Consider the following 17,524-nt stretch of genomic DNA (forward strand, 5'->3'; position numbering starts at 1 on the left):
TTTCACGATAGCACATTGGTAGTAGTCAGTAACAAATATCAAAGCTAAGCATGACTGGGCTTGTTTAAAATCCTTGATGGGAGACCAATTGCTAGCTGTAGATAGATCAACTCTCCAGTAGGAAGTACTACAGAGCATTTTTTCTGATAGTTGAAGATCTGACGTTGTTTCAAAGTTACAAATTCAAAAAATGTTATACAAGATTTGTCTATCTTGAAAATTGGTTACCATGATGACATCATCCTGTGGTTTAAATTTCAACCTAAAAACAACAGTTTACTTTGATGACTTTTTGCAAATCCAATGTATTTTCCACATATATTCCGCAACACAATACACTGACAAATGACAGTACCTTAAAACAACATTGATTCAAGAAGTTTGTGCCCAGTAGTATGTGTCTGTCTTCTGTGTATTTTAACACAAGCTGTGTTATACCGATATCTATCTTAAACAGACAGATTTTGATGGGGATCTTTGTAATATGCTAACTAGATTCGGCCCACACTGTCAGGACAGTGTGGTTGTGTCATCTGGCCTACCACTGCCGGGCCTACCACTGTTGGGTCGTCTGCAAACTTACTGATGGTGTTGGAGTTGTGGGCGGCTACGCAGTCATGGGTGAACAGGGAGTACAGGATGGGACTAAGCACACACCCCTGAGGGGCCCCCGTGTTGAGGGTCAGCGTGGCTGATATGTTGTTGTCTACCCTCACGACCTGGCCCATCAGGAAGTCTAGGATCCAGTTGAAGAGGGAGGTGTCCCAGTGTCCTTAGTTTAGTGATGAGCTTGGAAAGCACAACTGTGTTGAACGCTGAGCTGTAGTCAATGAACAGCTTTCTCGCGTAGGTGTTCCTTTTGTCCAGGTGGGAAAGGGCAATGTGGAGTGTAATAGGGATTGCATTATCTGTGGATCTGTTGGGGCGGTATGTGAATTGAAGTGGGTCCAGGGTGAATGGGATGATGGTGTTCATGTGAGCCATGACCAGCCTTTCAAAGCATTTCATGGCTACAGATGTGAGTGCTATGGGGCTTAGTCATTTAGACAGGTTACCTTAACGTTCTTGGGTGCAGGGACTATGTTGTTCTGCTTGAAACATGTACAGGTATTACAGATTGAGTCAGGGAGAGTTCGAAAATGTCAGTGAAGATACTTTCCAGCCAGTCAGTTCATGCTCTGAGTACACGTCCTGGTAGTCCATCTGACCATGCGGACCTGTGAACGTTAACCTGTTTAAAGGTCTTGCTCACATCAGCTCACATCACCTCGAAGTGCGCATAGAAGGTATTTAGCGATTCTGATCGGCTGGACAGCTAGCGGCTGGGTTTCCCTTTGTAATCCTTGATAGTTTGCAAGCCCTGCCACATCTGACAAGCGTCAGAGCCGATTCCATCTTGGTCCTATATTGACACTTTCCCTGTTTAATGGTTCGTCAGAGGGCCTGGCAAGGGTCCAGATTAGTGTCCCGCTTATTGAAAGCGACAGCTTTAGCCTTTAGCTCAGTGTGGATGCTCCCTGTAATCCATGGTTTCTGGTTGGGATATGTATGTACGGTCACTGTGGTGACAACGTCGTCGATGTACTTATTAGTGGTAAACTCCTCAATGCCGTTGGATAAATCCCGGAACATCTTCCAGTCTATGATAGAAAAACAGTCCTGTAACTTAGCATCCACTTCATCGGACCACTTCCGTATTGAGTGTGTCACTGGTACTTCCTGTTCGAGTTTTTACTTGTAAGCAGGGATCAGGAAGATATATTTATGGTTAGATTTGCCAAATGGAGGGCAAGGAAGAGCTTTGTATGTGTCTCTGTGTGTGGAGTTATTTTTTGCACATGTGACATGCTGGTAGAAATGAGGTAAACCAGATTTGTAAAGACATCCCTACCTATTAGCTTACCAGCCATTCTGTCCTGCTGATGTATAGAAAAACAGCTAGATTTATATTGTCCATGTCCTTATTCAGCCACGACTCGGAGAAACATAGGATATTACAGTTTCAGTTTCAGATCACATTGATAGTATAGCTCGAACGGAGCTCATACAGTTTATTTTCCAGTGATTGCACCTCTGCCAATAGAATGGAGGGTAGAGGCGACTTATCCACTCTCTCCGACTTAGTCTCGTCAGGTATCCCGCACGCCGGCCTCTATAGCACTGTCTCCTACTTTAGTGTTGGGGATTTGGACCTGGTACGTGATAATCATTATGTCTTTAGACTCCTGCTAATTGACGTAATGGAGGTTAGTGATAGCTGTTCTGATGTCCAAAAGCTCTTTTTGGTCATAGAAAATGTAGTTTTGATTTTGATTTTAAGCTTCAAAACATCTTGCCCAGCTAACAACTACATGTTTGTTTTTTACTTTATAAATTCTAATTATATTTTCAAGGCTCCACATGTTGTCATGGAAAACAACCAATGAGCAACTCCACCATAAATCCAGCACATATTGAACATTGAGATTGCCTTTTGGGAAAGGAGTAAAGTCTACAAAATATAGTCCATTCTGTTTGTTTCAGATTATAGTTTTGGAAACAGAAAAATCTATGGAGATCAAATGTTTCATTGATGTGCAAAAGGTCGGCCAAAATCCATCTCGCTCCATTTTCTTTCTCCCAGACTCCCACTGCCGGCCACTGGGCTTCCTCTCATCACCATTTGGAAACGACGACTGAATGCTTCACATTTACACATCCGGAAAAATATCTGGCTCCTTGTTCTGTCTGTGCTGGTCCACAGACTAGCACAGAACTATCAGGGGCAGGGACAGGGCCGGCCTGCCCATTAGACATGATTAGGTGGCTGCCCATGGCAGCAGATTGACAAGGGTGACATTTTCCAAGCGAAACTGACCAAGACGCACCTTCAACAACCTCACAGAATTATTCCCAAAAACAATTACAGTTTCTCTCAACCAGTGGCATATGTGCGGTGGCCCAGAAGAACCCATCGGATGTCGCTGCCACCGATAGTTGGCAAAATGCCCATAAATGTCCATTGAGTAAAAATGACATTTTCATGGAAATTGACATTTGTAATGGATCAGATACTTTGAACCATTTACTTAGTATGTGCTTACAAGTCTTAAATTAGTCCATTTAGTTTTTACACTGTTCACGTTCGGTGCCTGGCTAGCCAACTGACAGCTCCCGTGTTGGCTTAGGCTTGTAGTCAGTTCCTTGATTATTTATAGTACAACTAGGCTATGTATCAACAGATCAGAGCGCAGATTGATTCTAATTTTCCATACCATTATAATGTTGATGCGGATGCAGGGAGTTTATCCGAGATTGCTTTCCTAGCCTAACTGAAAGCTAAATCCATTCAGATGGCCCAAATAAAATGGAGTTGACAGTGATCAAAAGACAAACAGTGATGAATATTTTGGACCCTACTTCATGTTAAACGATAGCCTACCCTATAGTTAAAACATTAGAAGTGAGAGACAGGTCAGTCACCCTGTCCTAATTCACATGAAATGATCCTGCATTTGACTGCAACCTCCCAATGATTCAAGCAAAGGCAGTGGATTATATGAAGTCCTTTATCTCTGTTAAACTATAATCTATAAATCTTTTAAATGAAAAGCAATCGCGGAGAAACTACCCACATCCGCACCTTGTGAAGATGGTTAAAGTCTTCAGGTGCACATCCCGCTGCACGTCACCCCCTCCCCCGCGCTTCCCGCTGTGCCCGAAATGAAGACGTCAACTTCAAAAATGGACAGCTATCAATCATCAGGATGGCACCCTTTTCAGGTAGTGAAGTTGCTCATTGTTTAAGCTAATTAGATCAAATTAATATGAGAATTGTTGATAGTGGTTCTGATTTGCCAGAATTGATAAATGATTATTTTACGAGGGCCCTGCTGCTGCTGAAGATGATGATGAGAGAGGAAGTCAAAGTGACAGCAGTGAAACGTTGTTTGACCAATTCAGATGAGGAAAACAATCAGACGGATGATGATGATGAACAAGGTTAACATACTGTGAGGTAAGTGATTGTTCCAACATATGACTGGACAGCATTCCTTGGCAGTTTCTTCAGGAAAGTGATGGGGGTAAAAAATAACCAACATTTTATTTCACACAGGGGTCAGGGTCTGTGGAGAACAAAGAGTTTGCAGACAGTGAAGTCACACAGCAAAGTCTGCTTAAAGATGAAGAGTCTATGCTAGAGAAAAAAAAAAGTGATTGTTCCAAAAGGACTGGATACAAAATGACCATGGTATCGCTATGATGAGATAAGGCCTTTCACCGCTGAAGAGTGGAGGGATTCACCACCCCTTTCCCATCAGTCCCTAAGCCTGGGAGGAGGGCTTACTGGGAACTGAAGAACTCATCAGTTTCGCACAGCACACACCAACACGCAAGCACGCACGCACGTATGCATGCACACACACACACACACACACACACACACACACACACACACACACACACACACACACACACACACACACAATAACAACTTAATCAATAACTAGCCTACTATAATGTATACCTAGCCTACAGTAATGTTTAGAAGTTACAGTACATCATTTTATATAAGAATATATAATTATTATAATTTGTATATATAGTACTATATGCTGATTGGCTGAAATAAATGTTTTGTCATACCTGTGGTATACTGTTTGATATACCACAGGTATGACAAAATATTTATTTTTACTGTTCTAATTTTGCTGGTAACCAGTTTATAATAGCAATAAGGCACCACAGGGTTGCGTAACTTGCGTTGTGCCAAAGAACAGCCCTTAGCCATGGTATATTGGCATATTGGCCATATACCACACCTCCTCGTGCCTTATTGCTTAATTATATAATCATCATAGTGTAATGATTGTATAATTACATATGACCTTTAATATAATTATTATAGTTAATTGTTTGTGATCTTTTACACTGTATCCAACCTGTTAGTCAACTTTTAAATGTAAACGGATGTAAAAATAAATAAATAATATTGACTCTGAAATGTGTTCATTCAAGTGGTACCAATAATTCAACACTATTGTTGTCAAAATAATCTGTTCTATGTGATATTTTATTGCAAATAATATGAATAAGTGTTGTTTCAAAAGATATAAATACATTAACAATCTTTTTGAAAACAACCCAGGTGACTGTCTTTGAATCTTTTAGTTCATGTTTTTCTCTTTTTAATTTGGGGATGTAGACAACGTTAAAAGGTTCTTACTTTGGTTCTGTTAAAGATAGCGGTGTTAATAAAACAGATTTGTATTCAAGAGAGTTTGTAGTTTTCAGAAATACTGGATATAAACTCAGCCCAAAAAGTTACATCCTCTCACTGTCTACAGTGTTTATTTTCAGCAAACTTATCATGTGTAAATATTTGTATGAACATAACAAGATTCAACAACTGAGACATAAACTGAACAAGTTCCACAGACATGTGACTAACAGAAATGGAATAACGTGTCCCTGAACAAAGGTGGGGGATCAAAAGTAACAGTCAGTATCTGGTGTGGCCACCAGCTGCATTAAGTACTGCAGTGCATCTCCTCCTCATTGACTGCACCAGATTTGCCAGTTCTTGCTGTGAGATGTTACCCAACTCTTCCACCAAGGCACCTGCAAGTTCTCTGATATTTCTGGGGGGAATGGCCCTAGCCCTCACCCTCCGATCCAACAGGTCCCAGAGTGCTCAATGGGATTGAGATCCAGTCTCTTAGCTGGCCATGGCAGAACACTGACATTCATGTCTTGCAGGAAATCACGCACATAACGACGACAGTATGGCTGGTGGCATTGTCATGCTGGAGGGTCATGTTAGGATGAGCCTGCAGGAAGGGTACCACATTAGGGAGGAGGATGTCTTCTCTGTAATGCACAGTGTTATGATTGCCTGCAATGACAACAAGCTCAGTCCGATGATGCTGTGACACACCATCCCAGACCATGAAGGACCCTGCACCTCCAAATCGATCCCACTCCAGAGTACAGGCCTCGGTGTAACGCTCATTCCTTCAACGATAAACGCGAATCCGAACATCACCCCTGGTGAGACAAAACAGTGATTTGTCAGTGAAGAGCACTTTTTGCCAGCTCTGTGTCCAGCGACGGTGGGTTTGTGCCCATAAGCGACGTTGTTGCCGGTGATGTCTGGTGAGGACCTGCCTTACAACAGGCCTACAAGCCCTCAGTTCAGCCTCTCTCAGCCTATTGTGGACAGTCTGAGCACTGATGGAGGGATTGTGCGTTCCTGGTGTAACTCGGGCAGTTGTTGTTGCCATCCTGTACCTGTCCTGCAGGTGTGATGTTCGGATGTACCGATCCTGTGCAGGTGTTGTTACACGTGGTCTGCCACTGCGAGGATGATCAGCTGTCCATCCTGTCTCCCTGTAGCAATTTAGACATCTATGTTTGGTCCGGTCTGGACCGACCTTGATTTGGTAAAAAAATAGACATCTATAAAGGACATCTTTTAAACTTTCATTCAGAACCGAAAATGAACCTGATTTCAACATCCTTAAAATACATCTTTCCAATGTCACAAAATAAGTATTTTCACATTTCATTCAGAACATAAAATAAACCAAAATTAAACGTCTGGAAAATACGTATTTTAGACCTCTTGTCGACATAATTTTGCCTACTGGGTCTTTTCTACATTTGTTGGTTTAGCCTAGGGCGGCCAGGATGCACATTAAGGAAAAACATTGAATAATAATTTCTGTAGAAGTCCTGCCCTTCTATCTTGTCATCCTGCCCTTCTATCTTGTCATCCTGCCTCCCTCTCCCTTCCCTTAGGTTCTCACTTGGTTGTGATTGCAACATCCCTAGCATCCGTGTGTCACGTTCGTCATAGCGAGGAGACCAAACAACCGTGACGCTATAAGACACGAGTGCTGACAGGCAACTACACATAGACAATAACCCACAAAACCAAAATGGAAAATGGCAACCTAAATAGGATCCCCAATCAGAGACAACGATAAACAGCTGCCTCTGATTGGGAACCAATTCAGGCCACCATCGACCTGCATTTACCTAGACAAACCAAAACCCCATAGATATACAAAAAACTCTAGAGAAGCAAAAACACACATACCACCCTCGTCACACCCTGACCTAACCAAAATAATAAAGAAAACAAAGATAACTAAGGTCAGGGCGTGACACCGTGTCTCACTGTGCAATCCACCCCCAATCCACACAGTGCAATCCACCCCTTAAAAAAAAAGATTGCAGTTTTGAAATTGCAGTAAAAGTGCAGTAACTGCAGTTGACTGTATTATTTTGGACGCAGTAATTACAGAATAACTGGAGTGTTTGATAGTTGAATTGTAGTTATACTGCACTCTAACTACAGTTATACTACAGTGTACTGCAGTTATACTGCACTCTGAATGCATTTTTTTCATAAAGGGACCTGATGGACTTTTACTGTATGAAGACAGACTGCACCCATAATAAACCCATGGTTTTATCAGTCCAGATGAAAGATGAAATCACCCGCCCTACTCCCCAAAGACCATTAAGTAGTTCCTTGTAATTTGGCAACATATGCAAAAGTGGAATTGTTTTATTTTATCAGTACACTTTCTTAATCTGTGCCTGTCTGTCTGTCTGTCTGTCTCTCTCTCACAGACACACACACACACACAGACAGGCACACTGCAATAATATTTAACTAGGTTAATCAATTTATTACCAGGCTAAAGACTGTTGAAAATGTAAACATCAGGAGTGTCTTTCAAGTTCTGAGTGTAGTCCTTCCTAGCAGAAACAGAGATTTGGGAATCTCACATCCCTGAATGAGGTTTTACACCTGAATGAGAAAGCACTGGACACAAGATGGTGTCCTAACATTTTATAGAATATTAATGATTGTGGATGCATTAGCTGCAGTTTTGGACTACTAAAGAAATCAAAACAATGTTGGTCAATATATTGTGATGCGTGTTGTACATGAGATTGTAATAGTTTATATTTCATTTTCAACACAATAATAATAGCTTTCCCTGTCGGGACTGTGCACACATATTCCCTCCCTAGTTTCGCCTCGATTGGCGTTTCTTGTAATCAGCATATGTGCTGTGGTGAAACTCGTCGAGGCGCCGCCTATTGCAGTTGGTATAATCTCAGAAAAGTTGTGTCTACACCTTCGAAGAGGCCAAAGTCCAATGCAGAATAGAAAATACTAACCGCGGATTTAAAGCGGATTGTACTTCAAGAGGGGAACGTTTTACTGAATTGCAATGGCCCGTATAGAAACTGTTGTTATATTGTTGCCGTTCATACTAACGGTAAGTAAAGAATAATACGTTTCATATCGTAACAGGTGTTGATAATGATATATATACCCTAACATTTATAACAGTTCTCTCTTTTTGGGGTGTGGCACTGCTCAAGTAGATTTAAGCGTCAATCTCGACAATACAGTTTATATCTCGAATTAATTTACCGTTTTCTTTTTTAGCATTGTAGCCATCCCTTAAACCGACAAGAAGAGAGTGCTTACTCTATATCCCGTCATTTAATTGCAATTTCTCTGTCATTGTTTGCGTGCAAGTGACAACGACTACATGAGAAGAAAAAGCGTTTAGCTGCGTAGTGGTTCTCCAGGGAGTCATAGCCTAAAGAATGCCAGACCACATCTGGTCAATGTCAGTTTTAGCTCAGATTTTGAAAACCAAAAATGATACCGACACCCACTATCGACAGTGATATCACTATTACAACGTTCTCCTTTAAACGTCGTGAAATTAATTAGTGAGATATTTTCATTGGTCCTCAGCATACGTAATATGTTTTCTTCTTTCATAAACTGAATAGATCCAGCTTCTTTTTGTAGGCCTTGTGATAGTGAACGAAAACTAATTGGCCTAATTGCCTAAAGTTATATAATTTTAAGTATGCATGTCATATGGTTTTCATTATGAACAGGCCTAAACACGCAATTATAATTTGGCCTGTCAAGAAACCACACACATTAATCTGTACAAAGTGGAACAGACACCGAGGAAACAATCATGACATGGATCTGTGCACAGCACACTTAGTTACGTTAAGCTATAACTACTGTGCTAGAAAATATACGTTTTTGTACAACTTGTACAGTGTTGCGTGATTTAGAAGAGATACATTGGTATTACAGTGTTATTGCCGTAATGTTAAATGAGGAGTCAACGTTATTTGTTGTGTTTTTCTCTGTAGTTTATATGTGTGGCGGCTGTAGAAAGCGGCGGGCTGAACCTGAGAAGACAGAAGAGAGAATGGATCATTCCTCCTAAAACGTTGAAGGAGAATGTAGATTACAGTAAAAGGGAGTACATCGCAAAGGTATGAGCTCGTCTCTTTGTCAAACTCGTGGAGTGGTTCAGATGTTTCCGACTACCATAAAACCATGCCTTTGTCTGGAGCATGACATACAGTCAGGTCTAATGATCGGCACCCTTGATAAAGACGAGCAAAAAGATACTGTAAAATGAACAATACAAATACTGAGCTACATTGTATGCTAAATATATATATATATTGTTTATTATTTTTATACTAATACAGTTGCTCAGAGAATGAGGTTTCGTTTAACAAGTAATAAAAATAAAGATGTATGTGTTGTGAACAAGCTGCTCAGAGATACAAGCCCAATGTGTGGGCACGTACAGTCATTCTAGCTGAGGAATGGTTCAGGCTAAAAACTAAATATGAAGTCTCTCAACAAATATTGTTGTATGCCTGCTTTTCTAGAACTCAGACATACAATTCATTGATCTATAGTTACATACCTATACCTTGACATGAAAGCTATATTGAAAAAAAACTAAAAACATTTTGGCAATAAAATAACATTATAGCATTGTAGTGTACCAACCTAGCTATTCCCCCGATGCTTATAACACATTGTATCTGCATTTAGGGTCATTCTTGGTGACCATAATCCAGCTGTATAAATATAGACGTGTGAAGTGTTTGAAAGGGGCCTCATGTTACTGCATTTTTCTTTGGACAAATGAGGCTGCTATATGAATACTATTACAATAACAATGGTGTTTTACTATCTTGGCTGATTGGAATGTGTGTCTGTGCCAGATTCGTTCTGATGAGCAGTACAAGTCAAGAGTGACGTACTCACTGACCGGGATCGGTGCAGACCAAAACCCCGCGAACTTATTCACCGTCAACCCAGATAAAGGCCTTGTCAGAATCAACGGCATTCTGGACAGAGAGAAGATCGCTTCCTACCATGTAAGCTACCCACTAAAATCTAATCCAAGGCGTGGAATGCTTGTGCTCAAAATGTAAGAAATTTATACAAAATATGTTGTTCTATCATGGTCTCTTTTAGTTACTAGGAGTAGCGAAGTACAACAATGGAAGCCGTGCAGAGAAGGACATTGAACTGAATATTTTTGTTGAGGACCAGAATGACTGCCCACCAGTGTTCGTTTTTGGCCAATCTGGATCCGTCAATGAGTCCAGTGCTGCAGGCATGTACAGTAGTTTCCAACTATTGTATATGTTTCTATCAGAGTTGGTAGTCAGAGTAGTGGTAATGGTTGAAGTTGTAGCAGCTGTTGTACTATTATTGCTGGTACCAGTGTAATCAGTAGAATAGTGACAGTAGTGATACAATAGTAGTAGTAATAGTAGTAGTAGTAGTAGTAGTAGTAGTAAAATGAATAGTAATAATACCACAGTATAGTACTGCTGTGCTGCACAAGTAAACCTTCCCCTTGGTCAATTCCAGAGACCGTTGTCATGAAAGTGACTGCCACAGATGCGGATGAAGTGAACACTCTACACTCTCAGATTTACTACAGCATAGTGGAGAAGAGTGCTTCAGATAAGATGTTCGCCATCAACTACCAGACTGGAGAGATACTGGTTCGCAGGACTACACTGGACAGAGAGGTGAGAGAGATGCCTTGGTATACTATTATACAGTACACAGTGCATCTATGTGAGCATCTATGTGACACTTTCAGTGGCCATTTTGTCAATATTTGAGTAACTGTAAGTGACTGTAAGCTCCATTGTATTTCCTGGTTGTCTAGACTCAAGACACCTACACCCTGACTGTAAAAGGTTCAGACATGAACGGAGCATTCGGAGGAAACACGGGAACAGCAGAAGTTGTGATTAAAATCCTGGACATCAATGACAACATCCCCACCCTGGAGAAAGAATCTGTAAGGACAAAACCTCCACTACTTTTCTATTTTCTATTCAGCATAATAGGGAATTATATTTATTATATTGTAGCAACCTTAACCTAACACCTAACGTCAATAGGTTCAGATCCCTTGGCTAAGGTGTTGGGTTGACAGTTGCTGGACTCCCCGAATTCACTGCAATATGTTCCTGGGCTGTATGACCTTTATGAAGAGTGTATGTGTGTTTGCAGTACGAGGGCAGTGTGGAGGAGAACACGGTCGGTGTGGAAGTACTGAGGATCAAAGCCATTGATCTGGATCTGATGTACACTGAGAACTGGCTGTCTGTGTTCACCATCATCACAGGCAATGAGGCCGGCTACTTCAACATCACCACAGACGCTAAGACCAACGAAGGCATTATATGGATAACCAAGGTAAGAGATTGACTCTGAGGCTAGAATTGAACCGAAGGACAGTTAACATTCTCTTTTAGATTGAATTCCAGCTTCAGTGTCCCCACTGGGCAAAAACTAGTTGAATCAAAATAGTTTCCACTTCATTTCAACAACAAAAAATGCAATGTCATGATGTTGAATCAACATGGAAAACTGATTGGATTTCCATTTTTAAAAAAATAAATAACTTTTAACCTAAATCCAATGGCATGGAGACATTTATTGTTGATTTCACGTTAGTTGACAGCTCAACCAAATGTACTATATATCAAAACTAGATGTTGAAATGACGTCTGTGCCCAGCGGGTTGTAACTACTAGTGTTCTCACCTTATTCCAACATTGTTTGTATCACTTGACTGATTCTACTGTTTGTTCCCTTTTGTTTGAATCTAAAGGCACTGGACTATGAGGAGCTGAAAGTGCTCAACCTTGCTATACGTGTTTCCAACAAAGCAGAGTACTACTTTGGCTCCTCCAAAGGATTAGAGGATATGGGAAAAGCTTACCCCATCAAGATCAATGTGATCAACCAGAAAGAGGGCCCCAAATTCAAGCCAACGGTTAAAGTGGTGACCATCTCTGAGGACTCCAGCTTGGTCACCATTAACAAGGTTATCACTACCTACACAGCCATCGACAGCGACACATTACAGATCGCTACTAATGTCAGGTGAGGTCCCAGATGTTTTCATATTGTTTTATTGGGGTTGAAGATTATGTGGTGTGATGTTGTGTTAATCTCCATCATACAGTACTAAAGAATCCTTAAGTTCATCCCGATCGCGTGCCGTTGTCATGATCATCTTCTCAGGTATGCCAAAATATATGACGAAGACCACTGGCTGATCATAGATGAAAAGACAGCGGAGATCAAGCTGAACAAACTGCCTGATCGGGAGTCCAAATACCTGGTCAATGGAACATACTATGCCAAGATAATAGCCATCACAACAGGCAAGTACCCATAGTAATAATCAATTGGTCCTAATGCAATTCTGTAAGATATGGAATTAAGTCAAGAAATCTACCCAGAACAGTTGTAGTTGGAGATGCACTCTAGGACCTTTGCTCCACAAGAAGCTAAAAGAGAACAAGTCAGGTCTGTATCTAATTCTGTATTTTCTTTTGGTGTCCAGATCTGCCATCCAAAACGGCCACAGGGACAATAGCCATCCAGGTGGAAGACTTTAACGACCACTGTCCCACGCTGACAGCTACGACTACAACCATGTGTCTGGGGGATACCGCTGTGTACGTCACGGCTGTGGATGGGGATGCCTTCCCCAACGGAGCTCCCTTCAAGTTCAGAGTGATTCAGGACGACAGCAAACAGAAGTGGATGGTGGAGCACCTCAATGGTAACAGCCTAGTCGAGGACATTTAGGTTTGGCATGTAGGAAGCAGATAGACAAGCTTCTCACTAAGGGACTGTTTTGGAGTTATTTTGTTGAGCCTGTTTTTAAAAGTGCAGTCTTAAACTGAATTTAAATTATATCTTGTTGTTTGTTTTAATGGATTTGATTGATAGATTTAATTTTACAATTTGTATAATTCATTTTTATTTTCCCTTTCATGTTTCTTTTAGCCACCACTGCCATTTTACGAGACCATGCCCATATGTGGCCAGGTCACTACAAGGTTGCTGTGGAGATCAGTGACCAGCAGGGGAAGGCCTGTGCTAACACCCAGGTTCTGAACGTGGTTGTGTGTACCTGTGATCAGGTCAATAAGGTCTGCTTCGAGCGGCGGACGGGCACTGACATCACGTTAGGAGCGCCTGCCATCCTGCTGCTCCTCCTAGGCCTCCTGCTGTTGCTGCGTGAGTAGGCCCTCTGTTATCTTCATACTCATTGGCTTCCTCAGACTGCTTACCTGATAAGAATCTAGGAAGGAGAGACTGCTTCATCATGCTCGTAAAACTACACCTGTTTCAGCATGCTTTGAGTGATTAGTAAGATGGCCAAGACAAGTCATTAATGAGTCATGTCCACAACAGGCCTTTAAGCCAACCCACAGGGCACGCACTGGTTGAATCAACATCGTTTACCGTGGAACCAACGTAGAATAGATGTTGAATTGACGTCTGTGCCCAGTGGGAAGACATCCAGGCCTCTCACCTAGCAACATGTCTTGTGCTTTTGTCTTGTGTCCATGAGTTGAAATGTGGAATGTGGGTTCACAGTGGTTCCTCTCCTGCTGCTGTTCTGTCTATGTGGAGGAGCAGCGGCCATTGGAGACTTTAAGCCCATCCCGTTTGACACGAAAGAACACCTGATTGCATATCACACTGAAGGACAAGGAGAAGACAAGGTATTTTATACATAATGGCACTGCCAATGGATGACATGGAAATATTCTAGAGTTAGTGAATAAGAATGATCTTTGGAAATACATGTTATGTTCCATTATGGCTCAAGTTAAAATGTGTATTGCTCTGAAGTTGCCTCCTCTGATTGACCCACGCATTCCCCCTCACAGGAAGTTCCTCTCCTGAACGTTCCCGTGGAGTTGGAGCATGGCCCCATCAAAACTGTGAATGTAGGGAAGTACGGGGGAAATGCGGGATTCATAGGAAGAGTAGGGAAGATAGGAGGAGCAGCAGGAGGCGTGTCAGGGGACGGCTTCACCTCATCCTCAATGTTCATAGGAGCGCACCAACAGTACCATGGCTTCCACCAGCCCAGTGGCAGATTAGAGGTGGACTATGGCATGGGCGGAGGAATCATGACAGAACATCATGAACACTCAATGTTCTCCAGATTACCTGCTGGTGCTTACGACGGGATGGCACTCTCTGAGGAAGTCCTAGAGGAGTACTACTCTGCAGTGAGTATCTTACATCATCCAACTTCTTGGACTACTCCTTTGACATATGAGTTGAGGGGCAGTGTTATTGTAGCCATTTTGATTAAATTCAGTCATTGTCTTAATAAATCTGTCCCTATCAAATTACCTTTGCAGAAAGCCAATCACACTGCGCAGATCGACCAACAGAGAGATGCCCTGCTGATTTACGACTATGAAGGTCAGGGGTCACCGGTAGGGTCTGTGGGCTGCTGCAGTCTACTGGGGGCTGATGATGACTTGGACTTCCTCAACGACCTGGGGCACAAGTTCAAGACCCTGGCCCAGATCTGCCAGGGGTCGATAGCTATGGAGGCGGAGACTGTCAATGTGTCTGTGTCACCCACTCGTCCTAGACCTACCACATCCATTCACACAGAGGTCAGCAGAAATACTGCTCTCAATGTCAATACCCTGAACACCTCCGTCACTACCTCCATCCCCTCCGTCCCCCTACAGGAGAGCCTGATTACTCGGGACCAGGGATCAGTCACCATCCCCAGGTCTCATATCCAGGAGAACATGGTGATCCCCAGGCAGACCGTCCTCATCCAGCAGCCCACCATGTACTATGCCGCTGCCCCCACCATGTACATGGTGGAGCCTCAGCCCCAGTTGTTGCTGGTGGAGCAGAGAGGAGGAGGTGGTTATGTCCATGCCCAGCAGGCGGTAGGCCATGTGGGGGTAGGGACCGGTCAGGGGATGGTGCAGACAGGAGGGCTCAATGGTTCTCAGGGTATGCTGCTAGTAGAGAAGCAGATGGGGGTGGGTGGTGGTGGGGGAGGCCATGGTCATGTCGTTATGGGCGGAGGCCAGTTCTTACAGGGAGCCGGCCAGACTATTACTGGGGGAGGTCACGTTATTACAGAGACGAGCCAAACCATTACGCAGGGAGGCCAGATTCTACAGGGGGCAGGGCAGACCATGATTGGAGGAGGCCATCTCTCGCCAGGAGGAAGCTTCTCACAGGGTTCTAGGAAAGTGCTGGTTGTTGAGAGCGGGTCCGGGCCAGCCTCGGCAGTAGGGGGCAGTGCAGGCTTATGGGCACCCCAGGTCACCCTGCAGAGAGACCAGGGGTCATCCTCCACCTTTTCCTCAGGTGGTCATAGTGTAGAGGTGATAGGTCAGAGGGGTGCTTCCACCTTGACCTCTAGCTCCCTGTGTGGCTTGAAGGGGTCAAATCAGGCCTCTGCTGCTGCTGTCACAGTCACCACCACACCCATGCCCACGGCTGCACCACGTAGCAGGAGCCACACCGCTGTTGTGCAAGAGAAGAAATCCTCTGTCACTGAGAAATACACTGAGACCAGTACTATAGCGTAGAAAAACAACCTCACATTTGCTTGAAAACATACAGTACAGCCAAGTCACTGTGGGTTTAAAAGAGATGTTTTCTTTTTAGTCAATGAAACAACAGTCAAGGGAGAGACAGAGGGATTGGTGCTCTCTGCTGGTCTGAAATGATTCATGAATACGTCTACTGACTGTTAACACTACTGTTTTATAATGATTTTAGTTTTTACTGGAGCGATGGGCTTTATTACGATTACCAGCGGGTATTTCATCCTTGATATGATGAGTTGATAAATCTGTGGCTGTGGTGGATGATGTATTAATTGTTCAGGTAACAAAATCTTTCTGTATCTTTGATTTAGCTTTTCTTTCTGGGATGGTCAATTATTGATCTAATTCATAGTTGAGTAGGCCAATGTTTCCAATGTTACAGTTGTACAAACGGTACATACTAAAATATTGTGACATAGAAGTGTGGGACCCCTCAAACAGATCCTATTTTTCTATTGTAAATAGTTTACATTTTAAGCCAAATAGTGCCTTGTTTTTGCTGTTTGGCCTCACATGCATTAACTTATCCCATGATAAAAAAAAGTGTGTTATTGATGCCAAGTTAATATAATTTACAGAAAATGTATTTTAAATTGTTGCATATATTTTTTTCCGTTCATGCAATATAAAAATAGAGATTACGTAGGATATTTACCATGAGGTTGGCTTATTATGCACTGATATGCATTAAAGTATCACACGGATGTTGCTTTTAATGCTAATGATATTTTTTTGCCAGTTATTTCACATATAATGCTTTGTGGCAATATAAGGGATTTTCCTGCTGTGTGTCTCATTCTGTATCAAAAAGTTTGATCAAATGTTTTGAGAGTAACAATAAAACTTGAGTGATAACATACACGCTCTGTTAGTCATGTGTAAAGGTTTAATATTGACCCATATGTTATAGTCGTGTGGCTGGAAAGAGATCCTTCCTACCCCGGTACTGTTCGTGGTTCTTCTGGGGAGAGAGAGTGGAAAATCCCGTTTTATAGTATCATTCCTGTATCACACCTCAACATGTTTACATACAGTGCCTTGCGAAAGTATTCGGCCCCCTTGAACTTTGCGAACTTTTGCCACATTTCAGGCTTCAAACATAAAGATATAAAACTGTATTTTTTTGTGAAGAATCAACAACAAGTGGGACACAATCATGAAGTGGAACGACATTTATTGGATATTTCAAACTTTTTTAACAAATCAAAAACTGAAAAATTGGGCGTGCAAAATTTTGGGAAGTTTGAAATATCCAATAAATGTCGTTCCACTTCATGATTGTGTCCCACTTGTTGTTGATTCTTCACAAAAAAATACAGTTTTATATCTTTATGTTTGAAGACTGAAATGTGGCAAAAGGTCGCAAAGTTCAAGGGGGCCGAATACTTTCGCAAAGCACTGTACCTTATGTAATCTCGGACGTTGTCACTGCTCATCCACAAAAACAAAAGGGGACTCTACAAGAGAGGACTACATGTCTTTACCAGTCTTCAGTGAAATATTGACTCACCTCCCACCCCCTCCAAGAATGCAATGGGAGTATCTTTTGATCTTTCAGAGTTGTTTCCCACGGAAGTCTGACAGGTACAATATTATCACAGGTGAATTACCAGGAGAATGTTAGGTCTATAGATCTATTTGATTCGATAAGGATGTTTGAAACCAGTTCTGACTTGCTACTGTGCATGGACCTGAAGTGCATGATATAGTGCTGGATTCACAATACAGAACAATATAATGAGAAGGG

At 42.2% G+C, this 17,524-nt stretch overlaps 1 protein-coding gene across 1 annotated transcript; it reads left to right on the plus strand.

Annotated features, from left to right (window-relative positions):
* The first annotated feature begins 8,032 nt into the window (after positions 1 to 8,032).
* LOC139376138 (desmoglein-2-like protein) lies at positions 8,033 to 16,634 on the plus strand. The gene is made up of 14 exons (XM_071118377.1): positions 8,033 to 8,279; positions 9,190 to 9,315; positions 10,066 to 10,221; positions 10,322 to 10,463; positions 10,724 to 10,887; positions 11,031 to 11,165; positions 11,381 to 11,566; positions 11,985 to 12,259; positions 12,401 to 12,543; positions 12,726 to 12,947; positions 13,175 to 13,408; positions 13,772 to 13,899; positions 14,068 to 14,415; positions 14,551 to 16,634. Exons 1-14 carry the CDS (start codon positions 8,232 to 8,234, stop codon positions 15,754 to 15,756), a joined length of 3,513 nt encoding a protein of 1,170 aa, XP_070974478.1. The 5' UTR covers positions 8,033 to 8,231; the 3' UTR covers positions 15,757 to 16,634.
* The last annotated feature ends 890 nt before the right edge of the window (positions 16,635 to 17,524 follow it).

This window comes from Oncorhynchus clarkii, chromosome 20, assembly GCF_045791955.1.
Source record: "Oncorhynchus clarkii lewisi isolate Uvic-CL-2024 chromosome 20, UVic_Ocla_1.0, whole genome shotgun sequence".
Lineage (NCBI taxonomy): Eukaryota > Metazoa > Chordata > Actinopteri > Salmoniformes > Salmonidae > Oncorhynchus > Oncorhynchus clarkii.

Bases quoted from the DNA above. Each gene is read 5' to 3' on its own strand.
- LOC139376138 (XM_071118377.1), top strand. From the start codon at position 8,232: ATGGCCCGTATAGAAACTGTTGTTATATTGTTGCCGTTCATACTAACG. The intron at 9,316-10,065 runs GTATGAGCTCGT...TGTCTGTGCCAG, and splicing joins AAAGGGAGTACATCGCAAAG to ATTCGTTCTGATGAGCAGTA. The intron at 13,900-14,067 runs GTATTTTATACA...TCCCCCTCACAG, and splicing joins AAGGACAAGGAGAAGACAAG to GAAGTTCCTCTCCTGAACGT.